Source organism: Capsicum annuum, chromosome 9, assembly GCF_002878395.1.
Source record: "Capsicum annuum cultivar UCD-10X-F1 chromosome 9, UCD10Xv1.1, whole genome shotgun sequence".
In the NCBI taxonomy this organism is placed as follows: Eukaryota; Viridiplantae; Streptophyta; class Magnoliopsida; order Solanales; family Solanaceae; genus Capsicum; species Capsicum annuum.
In genome coordinates, this window is record NC_061119.1 from 58,855,707 (window position 1) to 58,875,348 (window position 19,642).

Here is a 19,642-nt window from a genome sequence, read left to right on the forward strand (position 1 = left end):
ATGTCATTTACGTATTAGAAAATTAAAGATATTTAATAAAAAAAAATTAAAATAGACGTTTATGACATGTTTGCTTCAACCGTAATTTTAATATATCACACCTAATTAATTATTATAAGTCATTTAAGTATTAAAAATTAATAATATTTCATAAAAAGGTACAATAGACATAAAATGATAAATTAACTCTTGATATTTTAAATTAATTTGACATCTTAGATGAGGCTCGCTTAAATTTTTTTCATAAGTATTTCTAAGGAGAAAGTACAAAAATGACACTTCGGATCAAACAAATTCCACGAAAATGGCCATGAAATTTAAATTTTATTTTCTAGCCATTTCAATTTGTTGGCTTGTTCTATACTGTTTTTATACACCTTCTAAATAATTTCTATAGATATCTTATACATATACATATTCTATACAAAAAAAGTAAAATATTTTTAAGTTAAAAAATTTGTATCTATAAAAAGATGGGTAAGTTAGATAAATCCTAAAATTTTATGGGTTCTAACGCTTTATCCCATGATTATATTTAATTACATCATATCCTGAATTTATATATTTGAGATATGTCTGTTTTATCGTGATGAATATAGGTTGTGATACATTTAAAATAGAATTGTTATTTATTTAAGAAAGTAACGAATTCTCTTTTATTTTGTGGAGCAAATCTGCAATGCCCCGACAGTATACCCTTGGCGTCGCACGGTGCTTACAGTCCCGAGGGACCACAAGCTAACTCATGAGCTGGTACCTGCTGTGAGCACTGAATAAAACTGATAACAATAGATCATATGCAAAATTTAACTAAGGAATGACATAAGGTTTTAAATCATAGCTCTATTAAAGTTTGTAAAATAAATCTGAGAATGCTGATATAACTTTTGATAATACAAATTGAAAACTAAAGACTGACTAACTATCTGTACTAGTCTGAAAAGCCTCTACTGACTAACTATGAAGTTGATGGGACAAACCCCCAACTAACTCCGACTGAATGAGAAAAGTACTGAAACTAATGAAATAATTGAGATGAATAAACCATGTCCTCGAAATATGAGGACTTACCACTGCTATGCTTGATAATCTGGAGAGTCTATGCAAGATCCAGGAACTGAGCATCCGAACCTATGATAAGATACATCATAGCACAAGAAACGAGTATACGATCAGTACTTTGAATGTACTGGTATGCTAATTGAGGTAGGTTGATATGTATAGTTTCATGTACAGGAGTAGTAACTGAATGAATGAATGAATGAATAGCATGAAGTACTATTTAGGAAGTATAAAATCTGTAAATACTGAGAATGCATGACCAAGTAAAAAACATATTCTGAATATAATCTATAAACTGAAATACTGAAATCTGGTAACTGAATAACTGATATTTGTATACTATGGTCAATACAAGTATGAACTGAAGTATACTGAATACTGAACTGAGACTGTGAGAGCTATCATCTAATCGACATACCCCAATAAGTAATTTGGGGTCCAACTTGTGACCTTAGTTGGAAGGGTGTTAGTACCATGCCACGGGTACTAACACTGGCTGTGTGGATCCACTAAAGTGTTGTCCTGAAGGACTAAGGGTGTCAAACCTAAACTGACGGGTGACCCTTGGGAGGTAGTTAAGCTTGAACTAATGAGTGAATCCTCAAATCCTATAGTGGCTACGTAGTTCTAAAGTACAGAGACTGCTACTAACGAATCTACCTAACTGACGAGGAAGTCGTCATCCCGGCACTCGCTCGGTGCTAAATCCTACTCCCAACTAAATTGACTCGAAATAATGGACTATTCTAAGTTTAACTAATCATGATAACTGACTGAACTGATATTGGTCATAACATGTCTAAAACTAATCTGAAGATACTGAGGCTAAGTAAACAGCTAAGTTTTCGAGTATTCATAACCCTTGGGACTCGATAGCAATAATAGTATAATAGTACTAAAACTTTGGGGGACATAATATGAAAGCATTCACTCAGAATTCGTTCTTGTAGGCATTTCATCAAACACTTGATATTTATAGTTTAAGCTAAGCATGGAAATAGTTTAAAGCTTGTGAAAATACCATGATTTCAATATCAACATCACTAATTATAATTTAAATCAGCAATAACATTATTCAAACGGGTGGGGTTTAATAACAACAACAATTTCATGTAAACATGGTATAGGATTTCAATTCATGGGAATTCATGGTTAAAATCGTAATTAAAAATCACAAAAACTTGTAAAGATCACAACTTTTAAATTAAAATTGGATATTTGGACTCCATGGGTGGAAGAGATCCATGGATGAACATTTAACACACCTGGGTTGGTAAATTCGTGTGAGTTCTTGTTTTTTTTTTAAGAATTGATCTTGAATCTTGAAGGCTAAGGTTTTGTTCTTGAGAGATGATTAGTTTCTTGGAGAGGAATTATGAGTAATGGGGCACATAATGCCCCTTTAGGGTTGTATTACGTGTTTTGGATGGATTTGGGGCCATGGAAAAAGACCAAACGGTCCCTGGAAAATAAATCGCGAAACTAGAAATCCCGATTTTTGGCTCCGACGCGACTCGATTCTTATTGCGTCAGGCCACTGGAAAGAGTACAATCCCCATTTTGTCCAACGGCGCGACGCGGTTCCATCGCGTTGCACCACTGGAAATGGACAATTCCGAACTGGTACCTTGGCGCGATGTGGCGCCACCGCGGTGCCCCAGTGAACACGAATTTGACCATTGGTGCGATGCAGCATTATTGTGGTGGTCCACTGGATAAGGAAGAATGTGATTTTGGCCATCACCATGGCACGGCATTATCGCGTTGGGCTACTATTTTTCATTAAGAGTGTCATAACTTCTCACCCAAGTATCAAATTTGGGAGAAATTGGTATCGTTGAAAAGATAGTTCAATTTCCTATCATTTGCTGGGTCTTGAGCTGGAAAATTCTAAGTATATAAAAAGATATGCTCGTTTGAAGTTGACTAAAGCAATATTTTTCCCGAAAATTCAATCGGTAAGGAATATTTTGATTCGTCAAATAGCTGGGAGTTGTTTGAGGCCTTAATATACATTAAACTCACTCGTAAAACTACCAAAGAACTAAAATGTACTATGCATGAGCTTGAAACATGGTTCTAAGATTGGTTTGGATTTTGGGGGTATTACAATATCTCCCCCTTAGGAACATTCGTCCTCGAATGAGATTGGTTAAGCTGAAGAACTGGGAAATTTAGGTTACATGTTGAATATACATGATGAAAACATTATTACATGAATGAGTCTGAAACATGACATATGACTGAAGTGATTTTGTGAATGCATGACTGATATGAGAATGATATGTAGCTGAAACTGAGCATAGAAAAGAGAAATTCTATGAAGATTGTTACCTTATGTTGGGTTTGAGTTTGCGAAGAAAATATGAGGGTTCTTAGTCCGCATATATTCTTCTGCTTCCTAAGACGCTCCCTCAACGGACTGATTTTGCCAAAGAACCTTGACTAGTGGAACTTCTTTTTTCAGGTCTACGAATTTGTCGATCAAGGATCTCGACTAGAATTTCTTTGTAAGAAAGGCTGTTCTGAACATCCACACTTTCTAAGGGAACAAATACAACTGGGTCACCAATACACTTCTTCAACAAAGAGATATGGAATATTGGGTGCACTGATGCTAAGTCTGCAGGTAACTCAAGCTCATAAGCCACCTTTTCTAAATATCTCAAAACTCTGTAAGGGTCAACATATCGAGGATTAAGCTTCCCCTTCTTACCAAACCTGTTTAACTCCTTCATGGGAAAGATTTTTAGATATACAAAATCTCAAATCTCAAACTCAAGATCCTTTCTTCTCACATTTACATAAGATTTTTGTTGGCTTTGGGCTGCCTTAAGCCTTTCTCAGATTAACTGAACTTTATCCAAAGCATCAAACACCAAGTCAGGCCCTATCAAAGCGATTTCACCTACCTCAAACCAACCAATCATAGACCTACATCTCCTTTCATATAGAGCCTCGAATGGAGCCATCTGAATACTGGGATGATAGCTATTATTATACGTGAATTCAATCAAAGGCAAGTGGTCATACCAACTTCCCTTAAAGTCAACTACACATGCTCTCAATATGTCTTCAAGAGTCTGAATAGTCCTCTCTGCCTGACTATCTGTCTGAGGGTGAAAGTTGGACTGAGGTGAACTTAGGTACCAAGAGCCTTCTAAAAAGATTTCCAAAAGTGAGAGGTGAACTGAGTACCTCTGTCTGAGATGATAGACAACGAAACACCGTTCAACCTAACCAACTCTCTAATATAGAGCTTGGCACAGTCCTTGTCTAAATAAGAAGTATGAACTGGTAAGAAATGGGCTGATTTGGTCGCCCTCTCCATAATGACTCAAATTGAATTATGTTACTGACAAGTACGAGGCAAACCTGTCATAAAATCCATGTTCGTTACCTCTCACTTCCAAGTGGGAATACTGAACTCCTGAATAGACCCACTAGGCTTCTTATGCTCAATATTAACTTGTTGACAAGTAGAGCACTTAGCTACAAATTCTGCAATATCCCACTTTATCCCACACCACCAATAGATTTCCCACAGATCGCGGTACATCTTCATAGCCCCTGGATGAATAGAGTACCGCACACCAGACTCTTCTACAAGAATTTATTGTCTTAACTTATCAACAAATGGAACACGCAATCTACCCTGGTAACGCAACACACCATCTCCCCCTTGGGAGAAAACCTTTACTTTCTGATCTCAGGCTGACTTCTTCAACTTTACTAGACTTGGATCCCTATCCTGCGTTCTTTACTTTGGCAACCAAAGAAGATTCTGAACTATTTTGAACCCAAACACTACCTTAAGATGAATCAACCAAACGGACACCTAATCTGGCAAGCTGACGAACTTCCTGAACTAACTTCTTCTTGTCATCCTCAACATGAGCAACACTACCCATAGACAATCTACTTAGCGCATCTGCCACTACATTGGCCTTGCCCGGGTTGTACAAAACACTTATATCATAATCTTTCAATAATTCTAACTATCTCTTATGACGCAGATTCAAATCCCTCTGCGAAAATACATACTGCAAGATTTTGTGATCTGTGAATGCATCAACTTGCACCCCATACAAATAGTGTGTCCAAATCTTTAAGGTAAATATAACAACTGCTAACTCAAGATTATGGGTAGGATAATTCTTTTTATGGGGATTAAGTTGTCTAGAGGCATAGGCCACAACCTTACCCTTTTGCATCAAAACACACCCTAAACTAACTCTGGAAGCATCACAGTACATAATAAACCCATCTAAACCATCTGCAATGTCAAAACTGGAGTTTTGGTGAGTCGAGTCTTCAACTCCTGAAAACTCTTCTCACAAGAATCTGACCACTGAAACTTAACTTTCTTCTGAGTCAATCTAGACATGAAGGATGCAATAGATAAGAACCCTTCAACAAACCATCGATAATAGCTAGCCAAGCTTAAGAATATCCTTATATCTGATGGAGGGATGGGCCTAGGCCAGTTTCTCACCACTTTGATCTTCTGAGGATCAACTTTAATACCATCACCAAAAATAATATAGCCAAGAAAAGCTATAGATCTTAGCCAAAATTTGCACTTACTAAATTTAACAAACAACTGATGGTCTAAGAGTTTGCAATACTATTCTGAGGTGGTCTACATGATTATTTTCGTTACGGGAATAGACAAGAATGTCATCAATGAAGACTATGACGAACATGTCCAAGTACTGCTTGAACACTAGGTTCATCAAGTCCATGAAGGTTGCTGGGGAATTTGTGAGACCAAAAGATATGACTAGAAACTTGAAGTAACCATACCGAGTTCTAAAAGCTATTTTTAGAATGTCACATTCTCTAACTCTAAGTTGATGATAGCCGGATCTGAGGTATACCTTAGAAAAATAACTAGCACCCTGAAGTTGGTCGAACGAGTCATTAATTCTGGGAAATGGGTATTTTTTCTTGAATGTTACTTTATTCAACTGACGGTAGTCAATACACATTCTAAAAGAACCGTCTTTCTTATGCATGAACAGAACTGGTGCGCCCTAAGAGAAAATATTGGGCCTGATGTATCCTTTATCTAGGAAATCTTTCAACTGTTCTTTAAACTCTTTGAGTTCGGTTGGAGCCATGCTATATGGCAGAATAGAGATAGGTTGGGTATCTAGAAGAAGGTCTATTCCAAAGCCAATATTTCTTTTAGGAAGAACTCTGGGAAGATCTTCTCAGAACACATCTGGAAATTCCCTCACTACTAAAACTGACTCAAGTTTTGGAGTCTCAAAATTAGAGTCTTTGACTTGGACAAGATGATAAATACACCCTTTAAATATCATTTTTCTTGCTCTAAGGTAAGAAACAAGCTGACCCCTAAGCGTTGTAGTACTACCTCTCCATTCAAGGACTGGTTCATTTGGAAACTGAAAATGAACTACTCCATTTCTGCAATCCACTGAAGCATAACATAAATGGATTCAATCCATGCTGAGAATGACATGAAAATCCATCGTCTCTAACTCTACAAGGTCTACTAAAATGACTTTCTAAGACACTATAATCGGGTTATTTCTGTATACCCGTCGGGCTACAATAGAGACACCTACTTGGGTAGACACTGAAAAGGATTCTGCTAAAATATTAGGACTAACACCGAAATCAATAGCTATATAAGGGGTTACAAAAGAAAGAGATGCTCCAGGGTCTAGTAAAGCATAAGCATGTAAATGAAAGACTTGCAACATACCAGTAACTACATTAGGAGAACTTTCCTAATCTTGTCGGTACTAAAGTGCATAAAGCCTGTTCTGATGCTAACCACTAGCAGCACTGAAAGCGGCGCCCTGTTGAGTCGGGTAGCTGGCTGATGTCGATTACTAATGGGACTGGCCCTGTTGGTGTAAATCCCTCTCTTTCTACTCAACTACCCGATACTTTGGAATTTGATGACCTGGCTTGCCACACCCAAAGCATATATTACTGTCATTTCTACACTTACCCTGATGGTTTCTACTATATTTCTAGCAAAGAGGATTTGTACGACCACTGTTTACACTGCCTTGGGACTTAGATCCTAGCGCTCTATCTCGATTATCGTTTCTGAATTTGGGTACTGGGGCACTAGCTGAGGATGGGGCAGGAGCTGAAGATTTCTGACAAAACTGAAGATGATTACCACCTTCTGACTTTGGCTAAGTAAAATTAAAGCTACCTGTTCTAATCTGCTTGTTCTCTCTCTCATCCTCTTTATTATTCTGCTCTTCAATCTGTTGAGCATGGACCATAAGCCTAGATATGTCTATCTCTTTAATTAATATCGCAGTCCTACACTCCTTGACCACACTGTTAGATACCCCATACATGAACTTGCTCATCCTAGATCTGTTATTAGCGACCACATGAGGAGCATACCTAGCTAGCTGAGTAAACTTAAAGGAATACTCCTTCACACTCATGTTGCCCTGCTTTAAGTTGATAAACACTAACACTTTGGCTTCCCTCGGCTCCAATAGCAAGAATCTATCTAAGAAGGTTGTAGCAAACTCCTCCCACTCTAAAGGCCCTGCATTTGCACCTCCCTTTTTCGCTACTTAAACCAGGTATATGCTATATCCTGCAGCTGGTAAGCAGCTAATTCAGCACTCTCACTAGCAGACACCTCCATAATATCTGTTACCTTCTGGACCATGTCTAAGAATTTCTATGGATCCTCTTCATATTTGAATCCCAAAACTAGAAGAGGATTTATTCGGGTAAAGTCCTGAATCCTAGTTGCGGTAGTATTGGCCACTGGGTTGGTTGGAATAACGGCTGGCTGAACATTCTGAGCCGCTACAGAGTGAGCTAGAGTAGTGAATGCAGCTCTGAACTTTGCATGAGAAATATGCTTGTTCAGGGGATCTTCTTGAATGGGCGGAGGTGCTGGCTGGTTCATATTTCTTCTTTCATTTATCTTTCTGAGAGGCATGTTCTGTAAATAGAAAGGAGAATAGATTAGACAGAGAGTTTAACATGAGATCATGCTCAGTTGCACGACAAAACACTGAAAGAAGGAAAACTTTAATTAAAATGCCTCGTAGCCTCTTGTAATGCCCCAAGAGTACACCCTGGATGCCACACAATGCTAGAAACTACAAGTGATCCGAAGCTAACCCATGAACTAGCATACTATTAAGCAACTAAATTAAAATACAACAAATAACAAGTTATGTTGTGTGGAAACATAATCATACTAAAAATCATGTAACTGATAAAGTTTTACAATCTGATAAAACTGAGGAAAGAACTAAATTTACATCACTAACTCTGACTGACATTTATGAAGCCTCTACTATACTAACTATAAGTAGTTGTGGCATGCCTCCAATTACCACTAATTAATACACATGCAAATAAATGAACTGTACATGAACTAAATCTGTCTGGAGTTCCCAAAACAAGAGAACTCATCACTTGCTGGCTGGAAACTACAACTGTCTGATCAAGATGTGCGGGCTACAAATAGTACCTACATTATGAAAACAATGTAGCCACACAAACGTATATGTGGATCAGTACTTCTAGAATGTACTGAGTATGCAGGGGTGAATGCAATAAGTAAAACTGATTTCATATGTAATCGTAAAACATGCATGCTAAGTGTAAGTAGACTTACCAATAGGCTGGAATAAACTGAAAGCTAAAATATCATAAAACATGAGTACCAAATATAATCTAATAAGCTGGTGAATCTCTATACTTAGTTACTTAAAATTGTACTTCTATAATATAAGTAGAACTGAAGATGGGATACGGAAACACATGGATATTGTATGAATACTGGGTCTGAAACTACATGATGGAAGCTGACATATACTAAGCTTATCTGATTAACTGAATGATTGATAACTAAATACTAGTCGTGTAAGACTGGGTTGTACCTAGTCTAAATAAGTAAACTAAAACTGTGGATTACTATATATATGAGGTAAGGACTATCAAAACAACCTGAGATAACTGACCATGAATGCGTAGAAACTGTAATATCTGAGAATACAAGACTAAATGTATATCTGTTATGATATTGAGATAATCTGTAATCTGAAAGACTGAAAACTGTTAAACTGAATATCTAAAATTCTGTACACTTAGTCAAGGAAATCTAAACTGAAAAGACACTGAATACTGTACTAAGATTGTGGGAGGTATCATATAATCGACATGCCCCAATCTGAGCTAATTGGAGTCCAACCTATAACTCCAGTTGGAAGGGTGTCAATACCATGCCACGGGTACGAACATTTGTTGTGTGGATCTACTAAAATAAAGTCTCGAAGGACTAAAGAGTCACTCTCTACTGACAGGTGCTCTGGTGAGATATGTGTCAATCCTAAAATGGCAGGTTAACATCTCAAACCTATGCTGGCTACGTAGTTCTGGAATGCAGGGATTGCTACTAAGACTCGCACCCTCAACTGGCAGGTGAGCCCCCATCCCTGAATTCACTCGACGCTAAACCCTATTCCCAACTAAAAGACATTGAAATACTAACTGGTGTATGCACTGATAACTAATAACTAATAAGCTCAGGTCATGATAGTCTGAAAATAATAATGCACCGGATCTGAGGTAATTATTAATGTATAAACTGATACTGGATTGAAACCGGACTGAGCAAACTTAATTGGACTCACAACAGACCATATTACTGACTGAATGATATTTTCTATGGTATAACTGAGATTATTCTGTAGATATTGAAAACTAGGTAAACAGGTAAATTTCGGGTATTCATAACCCCCATGACTCGATAACAATAACAGTAGGACATACTAAAGCTTCAGGACATAATAAGAAAGCATTATTTAAAGAAATCCATCACTTGAGCATTTTATCAAACATATGGAGATTAATACTTTAACATGGGACAATCCATCAAACACACAGGGATCATGAACTTGAATATGGGAATATCTCAAACATGGGAGCATAGCATGATTACATAACTAAAATCATGAATTGGAGAATTTACATGAAATTCGTTTGAAATAGGACATGGGTGTTTCATCAAAACATGTAAAGATCATAGCTTGAACGTAAGAATGTCTTAAACATGAGGGAACAATAGAGTTACATGGCAAAATTTATAACTTGGAGATTCATCTTGAAATTGATTGAACATGATATGAGAATTTCATCAAACATGTGGAAGGCATAAATTTAAAACATGGAAATATTGCTAAACATCATGAATTTAGGATCTATCATAGAATTTACATGAATAAAACATGGAAAACTCAAATTTATAGCATGAGGAATTCAAAATCTTGCATGGAATCTTACATGGGCTGAATTGAATTAAAAACACCATGAAAACATGAATATTGAACATGTAAAATACCATAATAATGGAAAATTCATTCTTTAATTAAAAGAAAAGATTTTTTTTGGGCTCCATGGGAGAAAGAGGACCCATGGATGAACTTCCACATACCTTAAAGTATTAATTCTTGAACAAGAAACAAAATGTTGAAAGCTTTCTTGAATTGGGAAGCTTGATTCTTGATTGTTCTTGAAGAGGATTGATTAGGGTTTGTTCTTGAGAGTAAAATAGGATAATGAAGGCAAATAATGCCCTAATAGGGGCTTAACATCGTGTATTTACGACTTGGGTTGAGGTGGGAAAAGTCCTTATTGCCCCTCAATTATTTAAATCAAAAATTCATAACACATATCCCGATTTTGCACCTTACCGCGACACGGTACCATCGCGGCAACTTACTGCCTCACACAAAAACTGCAATAACTTTTCACTCGGTTATCGGATTAAGGCAAAATTGATATCGTTGGAAACCTGATTCAATTATCTACAATTTGGTGGGTCATTAGCTGAAAAATTTCACATATATCAAAAGTTATACATATTTAAAATAGACCTTTATAGAATCGAATATCAAATTTTGGACGAATCAAAGGATCTTAGCTCAACTTGGCTTTAAATGATTTTGACGGACATTATTCACCTCATAAGCACTTCATACACTATGATAAATGTCATGACACATGCATTTCAAATTATGGATCAAGAACATGGCAAATACACCTTCACCGTGATGCGGTGGAATTGCGTTGAGCTACTGAAATTTACCATTCAAAGGACGAGTATAATTTAGGGGCTTGGCGTGACGTGAGGTTATCGCGTTGAGCTGCTTAGAATAGACGAGTGCAATTTTTCACCTTGGAACGATGCGGCACCATCATGGTGCTTCACTGAAAAAAGGATGAGTGCAATTTTGCACTTCACCCCGATGCGATGCAATTGTGGTGAGCCACTGAAAATACAAGCCTGGTTCAAACCTCAACCAAAAAATCCAAAACTTACCAAGACATGCTACATACACCCCTGAACATGAATCAACTCAAAAACTTATGTCTCGGGGTTGGGAAGGTCACTTTAAAAATTACTAAAGTTAAGAGGCCAAAACTTAAGTTAAGTCCCCAACACTTAGCTAAATTTTTTAAGCTTTTAGCCTCTTATGCAAGAACTAAGAGCTGAACTGAACTAAGAAAACTATGGGGTATTACACCTCTTATCCATAAGTGTGGTGTGCTTCACACCTATGCATAAGACTCTACTTGACGTGGCTTTCAGACTTCCTAGGACACTTTAAAACATGGCTCTAATACTAAGTTTGTAATGCCCTGAGAGTACACCCTGGGCATCACACGATGCTTACAGTCCCAAGGGACCACAAGCTAACCCATGAATTGGTACCTACTTTGAGCACTGAATAAAACTGATAACAATAGATCATATGCGGAATTTAACTGAGAAATGTCATAAGGTTTTAAATTATAGTTCTGTTAAAGTCTATAAAACAAATTTGAGAATACTGATATAACTTCTAATAATACAAACTGAAAACTGAAGACTAACTAACTGTCTGTACTAGTCTGAAAAGCCTCTACTGACTAACTGTGGAGCTGATGGGACAAACCCCCAACTAACAAGACTGGATGAGAAAATAACTGAAACTAATGAAATAACTAAGATGAATAAACCATGTCCTCAAAATATGAAGACTCACCACTATTACGCCTGATAATCTAAAGAGTCTATACATAATTCGGGAACTGAGCGTCTGAACCTATGATATGATACATTATAGCGCAAGAAACAAGTATGTGATCAGTACTTTAAATGTACTAGTATGGTAAATGAGGTAGGCTGATATGTATAGTTTCATGTACAGGAGTACTAACTGAATAAATGAATAGCATGAAGTACTGTATAGAATGCATGAAATCTATAAATACTAAGAATGCATGACCAAGCATAAAATATGTTCTGAATATAATCTATAAACTGAAATACTAAAATCTGATTACTGAATAACTGATATCTGTATGTTATGGTCAGCACAAGTCTACACTGAAGTATACTGAATACTACACTGAGACTGTGGGAGCTATCATCTAATCGACATACCCCAATGAGCAATTTTGGGTCTAACCTGTGACCCTAGTTGGAAGGGTGTTAGTACCGTACCACAGGTACTAACACTGACTGTGTGGATTCATTAAAATATTATCCCGAAGGACTAAGCGTGTCAAGCCTAAACTGACGGGTGACCCCTTGGAGGTAGTCAAACCTGAACTGACGGGTGGCTCCTCAAATCCTACGCTGGATAAGTAGTTCTGGAGTACAGGAAATGCTACTGACGACTCTACCTAATTGAAAGAGAAGTCTTCATCCCATCACTCTCTCGGTGCTAAATCCTACTCCCAACTGAATTGACTCAGAATACTAGATCGTTCTAAGTTTAACTGATCATGATAACTGACTGAACTGATATTGCTCATAACATGTCTGAAACTAATCTGAAGATACTGAGGATAAGTAAATAGCTAAGTTTTCGGGTATTCATAACCCCCAGGACTCGATAGCAATAATAGTAAAATAGTACTAAAACTTTGGGGAAATAATATAAAAGCATTCACTCAGAATTCGTTCTTGTAGGCATTTCATCAAATACTTGATATTCATAGTTTAAGTTAAGTATGGAGATAGTTTAAAGCTAGTAGAAATACCATGATTTCAACATCAACATCACTAATTATGATTTAAATCAGCGAATAACATTATTCAAACGTGTGGGGTTTAATAACAACAACAATTTCATGTAAACATAATATAGAATTTCAATTCATGAGAATTCATGGTTAAAATCGCAATTAAAAATCACAATAACTAGTAAAGATCACAACTTTGAATTTAAAATTGGATACTTGGACTCCATGAGTGGAGGGATCCATGGATGAATATTTAACATACCTGGGTTGATGAATTCGTGAGAGTTCTTGAGGTTTGTCTTGAGAATTGATCTTGAATCTTGAAGGCTAAGGTTTTGTTCTTGAGAGATAATTAGTTTCTTGGAGAGGAATTATGAGTAATAGGTCACATAATGCCCCTTTAGGGTTGTAATTATGTATTTTGGATGGATTTGGGGCCATGAAAGAAGACCAAGCAGTCCCTGAAAATTAAATTGTGAAATTAAAAATCTTGATTTTTGGCTCCAGCGCGACGCGGTTCTTATCACGTTGGTCAACTAAAAAATGAACAATCCCCATTTTTTCCAATGGCGCAATGTGGTGTCATCGCGTTGCGCCACTAGAAACAGACAATTTCGAACTGGTACTTTGGCGCGATGTGGCGCCATCGCGGTGCCCCACTGAACGTGAATTTTCCCATTGGTATGACACAATGTTATCACGGTGGTCAACTGAAAAAGGAACAACGTGATTTTGTCCATCACCGTGACGCGACCTTATCACGTTGGGCTACTATTTTATGCTAAAAGTGCCATAACTTCTCATCCGAGTATCAAATTTGGGCAAAATTGGTATCATTGGAAAGCTAATTCAATTTTCTATCATTTTCTGGGTCTTGAGATGGAAAATTCTAAGTATAGCAAAAGATATGCTTATTTGAAGTTGACTAAAGTAACATTCTTTTTGAAAACTCAATCGGTAAGAAATATTTTGATTCGTCAAACATCTGAGAGTTGTTTGAGGCCTTAATATACATCAAACTCACTCGTAAAACTACCAAAGAACTATAATGTACTATGCATGAGCTTGAAATATGGTTCTAACATTAGTTTGAATTTTTGGGGTATTACAAAATCACGCACAATCAGTTACACACTGAATTAATGAGATTCACAAAATCAGTAATACCCCCAATCACCTTTCAAAATTCAAGCAAACCATCGAGTCAAATTGAGTTTCCTCCTTCTTCCATCTCCAACTTTCAAATTTCAAAAACAACAAATTTCTTATTTCTCCCGTTCCTAATTTTCTGATTATTTTCAATGGCGATCATATCTATGTTTTAATGATTTTTTAGTGTTTGGATTTCAGAGATTAACTACGACAACTATTGAGTTGACCGTATTGTGTCATGAAAAAACTTCATATTGAAATATTTGAAATGCTTAACTATCGAGATTGTGTGCATGTGAAGAGCCAGACGAGTTCTTCTATTTGTGAAGACGGACATTATTAAACTCTCGTCCTTTTAAGCTATTAAGTGTTTTGTAAATTATAAAGTCGACTTGCATTAAGTTCTTTTATTTGAACATGATACTTAATTCTGTGTTGAAATTGATCATATAGAATTTCTGTTCCAATGGATTGCAGATTCATTACCTTTCTAGTTCCAACTCAGCTGGAACGAACGATCACTGTAAAAAATAGGGCTGGAAGAGATTGCCAGAGTATAATCCTAAACAGAGAATGTGGAAGCATTTAGATGATTTAGCCCAAAATAGTGTCTCAGAGGTAGAGGAATTACCTTTTGAAGAGCTTGGAGATGAGGATTACTATGTGATACATCTAAAATCCGTGTGATACATTTGGTTGTATTTCTATGAATTTTTTATCAAATTAGATATTCAATATGTATGATACATTTAGCATATTTGACATATAAGTTGAAGTATGAAATATTTTATTCATATTTAATGAGTGTGAGTTAGTGTAAAAGTTGTGAGAGATACATTTAGAATATAAGTGACACATTTGATAACAATATAATAGAGATTCATGTTTATGATATATTTAAAAAAAATTATTTTCAGTTATGTTTTGATGTGTCTCCAAAATGTAGTTAGCTATTCAAGGCTTCATGTATGCTTGGTTCTGATACTTCTAAAGTAAGATATTTCAGCTTGACGAGATACCTTGCACACATGCAATTGTTGTTTTGAAAAGCAAACATGTAAATAAAATGAAGTCATATTGTTCTGATTACTATAAAGAGGAGACAATAGTCAAGACGTATGAAATACCACTTTATTCAATGTCCGATAAATTGAATTGGCATGTACCCGCGGAGTGGTTGAAAGAAGTGATTTTGCCTCCAAATATAAAAGAGTACCAGGAAGACCTAAGAAAGGAAACCAAAAGAAAAGTAGTGAAACGTTTTCATCAACCTCAAATTGTTGCGGAAAGTGTGGGCATGAAGGTCATAACAGACGTAGCTGCAACTACTTTCCAAAGGAGATGTTATATTTTTGTTTGAATTGGAATATGAAATATTTACGAAGTTCAATGTTATGAATTAAATAATTTGAGTCAATCTCTCAAAAATATGTTTTATAAGATATCAAATAATTATTTGCAGTTGATACATATTAAAGTTTATGAAAGTTATGTGATTCATATTAATATTGTCTGCATTAGTTTTAAGAGATTATTTATTATATTAGTGATACATTTTTATAGTTGAAATAAATGTGATACATATATCTGATACATTTTAAACTCCTTAATTAATTACTTTTTTAAAAAAAAAAATTTGTGATTCATATAATTATGAATGTTATATGATACTTGTTAAACGTCTGTGAAAGTTATGTCATTCATATTAATAGTGCCTGAATTATTTTTAAGACGTTTTGATATATATGATATATTAGTGATAACATTTTTCTAGTAGAAAAAATGTGTTGCATATATGTAATACATTTTAAACTCTTAAACTCTTAAACTAATTATGAAAAAAAATGTTAGAATTGTGATTCATATTACTTATAACAAATCTGCAATATATGAATCAACTATATATGTGTTTCACTAACTTGTGTAGTCAATATGCTACACAAATATTTACATTACCTAAAATATATCAACCATATGTATCACTTAAAAATCTGAATTGCCAATGTATCAAAAAGGCGTTTAGGCATAGGAGGATCCTGATTGTCACTAATATATCCATTAGATGCCTTGTTCACCCCATAATTTCATAACAGTGAAGCGTATTTGATATGATGCAACTCTGAATTAAAATCTGAAGAAGGTATTTGAAGCACATCACTTAAAAATTCAGCATATGCCTTAACAAACAATCTACAATCCCTGCAACATATCAATAGATTAGTTTAGAAGTGATAGTGGTCAATTATGTAAAATTCATATATTTAAAAGATTCTAATTCCTTGATCTTTCAGAACTTCTGTAAGCCTCTCTACTATATTGAAGTTGTGTGCATTATCATACCTTAAGTTGTGGGTATGTCTATTTTTTACAGCCAAGCTATAGTTCAGCCAAAAATAAATACTGAGAAAAACACAATTTAAAAGAAGATTCATATATCCATATGTTAAATGTATCACCTATTTATAAATGAATAGAAAAATATAATAGATATAGAAACATTCAGGACATATGTATCACCTATAATCTGACCGCAAATCTATCACTCACACATTGTCAATAAAATGTATCACCAATAATCTAACAGCAAAATGTATCACTCATACACTGTCAACAAATGTATCACCTATATACTGATAACAAAAGTATCATTCATATGAATCGCCGTTACACTATGAAAATGTATCAAGAAATTAATATTCTTATATATGTGTCAAGCAGATTAACAAAAAAAATATGTATCACCGATAAATTTCATACATAATTTAGTAAAAAATTAGGGAACTACTCTAATTCCTCCCGATATTCCATGTGCATGTCCAATACTTGATTTATTGCACCAAAATTTTTCCTAAGAACCTTCATGTTTTTCGAGTTATTGCGGTGCTTTGACCTATTTTTACGAAAATCTTTCGATGTGTAATCAAAGTTACTCGGAGTAAAACCCACAATTTGATGACTAGTAGGAACACCTTTTTGTGTTTTAGTTTGGGAAATCCCCAAATTGAATGGCGGTGAATCTTCATTAGACATTGAAAATAAGAAAAATTAACACAACAAAGATTAAAGTATGTAAAAATAATGATCTGCGTAGTTAAATATTCACTTTAAATTCACTTACATAATTAACTCACCTTTTGAAAATAATTGAAAAAATTTATAATTTAATGTGGTATATCGACGGTTTGAAGAAGATGAAGTAACTAGGTGGAAGGTGTTTTAACTGATGATAATTTGGGAGAGATTTCAGGGAAGGAAATCTTTGGAAAAAAAAAGGCTTGCATGTGTTAATGCTGGAGTAAAAATTGAATGGGGTTTTTGTTGATATGTATCAAGAGTAAAAAATAGTAAATTCGGAATTTTAAGTAATTGTTTGAAAGGTAAGTGATTTTGAGTAATATTGTCTCTTAAGTTTGTGGTTTTGTGTAATTTATCTAAAAAAGAAAAATTAAAATAATTTTAGTAAAAGACCGAATGACCCAAGTTGGTAAGGCTTAAAATGGCCATAAAGTAGCAATTATTTTGCCGACAGGACATAAAATGTCCATAGGCCCAAACTTGGGCCATTAATTTTAAAAATGGTCATGTGATGTCTTTTTTTCTTCTTTTTTATAGCAATTTTGTTTTATCACTTTAATTAGTTATTATGAGTCATTTAAGACATGTCTGCTTCACTACTTTAATGGTGATATCTGGTTGACTCTCAAAATTATATCAGTGTCGATTAAATTAGAATAGAAGAAAAAGTATTATAAATCACAATAATTAAAAACTTAAATTATTTTTAGAATATAATTGACTATCAATACCACAAAAGTTTGAACAAGAAGAGTATTATAAATTACAATTGCTAACAACTTAAAATCAGGGACGGATCTATTAGGAACGAAATAATCAGGTGTCATGCGAAAACTAGTGGTAAGAAAGTCAGGTAAACACCAATAGGATCTATGGTAGCGAGTGGGGGTTCCCGGGAACCCCACCTGCTACCGTAAGACTTATAATTATATTAGAAAAATTCTCAATATGTTTAATTATTAATAGGTGGGAATCCATAACAAAGTAATGGGATAGTTCAATGATAGGAGGGGGCACACCTGATATGTGTGTCATGCTGCTGCTAATCGGGAGTTTGAACCTCTACGGAGTTCTTGTTTTTCCCATTTAATTTTTTTCAGCTTTATTTATTTTATTAGGAACCCATAAGTTTAAAATCTTGGATCCGTTTCTGCTTAAAATAATAAATTACAATGCCTAAAAATATTATTATAAATTATAATAGCTAACAACTTAAAAAATATAATTAATTATTGTGTCATACAAACCCGTCGGTAACTAGTAACATAGGGGAAGAGAATTCAATCTATTCTCTCTTTTGAAATGACATATGCACTTTATTCATCCATTTCCAAAAGTGGAATACCAAATTCGGCTAACCAAATTTCACTAATTGCCAACTAAAACACTTTTTTCTATTTTCTCACCTTACCTATAGGGTTCAAACTTATTTGAAAAATTGACCTATTAATTAACATAAAATCCCATCTTTGCTCACATCCATTAACATCGCAAAAAAAGTTAGATTTAATTATTCCAAAAGAAACAGCATAACGACACCTTAATCCGGAATCCGGATATTACGCAAGATTAATAAATTAATTTTAACGTTATATAGAGTCAAAGGTCTTCAAATCCAATTCATATTCATTCAACACTCATGTAAATTAACAAAAAATAGCAAAATTAAATAATAGAAAAGTTGAAGTAGAGACTTTAAAGGGAGAGGTTCATTGCATGTGAGGGAATATGTAGGAGGAAAGAGTGGCACATGACAAGGTTTTAACAAGCAAACGTGCATTCCATGTGAGTGGAAAACTTTGGGTCCAAGACCCACTCCTCTATAGGGAGGAATCTCAAGTCAAAAGGATCACATCCTAAACCAATTATTATTATTCTCTGTGGATATGAAAAATATTTATATAATTAAATTATTTATAAGATAATTAAAAGTGTTCTTTTATGCTAACGAAATCAACTAGTAATCTATTGCCAATAATAACTAAAACGTTATAACATGTTAAAATCCATTAATAGTATCAACAGAATGTGTCCTATATATAGTTATTTGAATCCTTATTATTATTGTTATTGTTATCATAAACACTTGGATAGTAACATTTACAGTTACGTGACCATTGGAATCGGACACCTTGAGGGTGAAGTTGGATGCTGTAAGTCATTTTAGATCCAGCAAAATAGCTTAGCAGAAGTAGAAAATTGCCACAATCTAAGAGGGGTTGTAGAAAGAGAAAAAAAAAAAAAAAACTCTATGAGCATTTTTACGTACTTCTTAAAGAGAGGGAGCGCAAGTAGAACGTTGGGACGCCATCAC

At 35.0% G+C, this 19,642-nt stretch overlaps 1 protein-coding gene across 1 annotated transcript in view; it reads left to right on the plus strand.

Annotated features, from left to right (window-relative positions):
• Positions 1-15,170, plus strand: part of LOC107879482 (aspartate--tRNA ligase, chloroplastic/mitochondrial) — a 32,617-nt gene extending 17,447 nt beyond the window's left edge. The window contains exon 4 of the mRNA XM_047396802.1: positions 14,731-15,170. Coding sequence (XP_047252758.1) covers positions 14,731-14,842 — 112 coding nt within the window. The 3' untranslated portion in view covers positions 14,843-15,170. The remainder of the gene's footprint in view (positions 1-14,730) is intronic.
• The last annotated feature ends 4,472 nt before the right edge of the window (positions 15,171-19,642 follow it).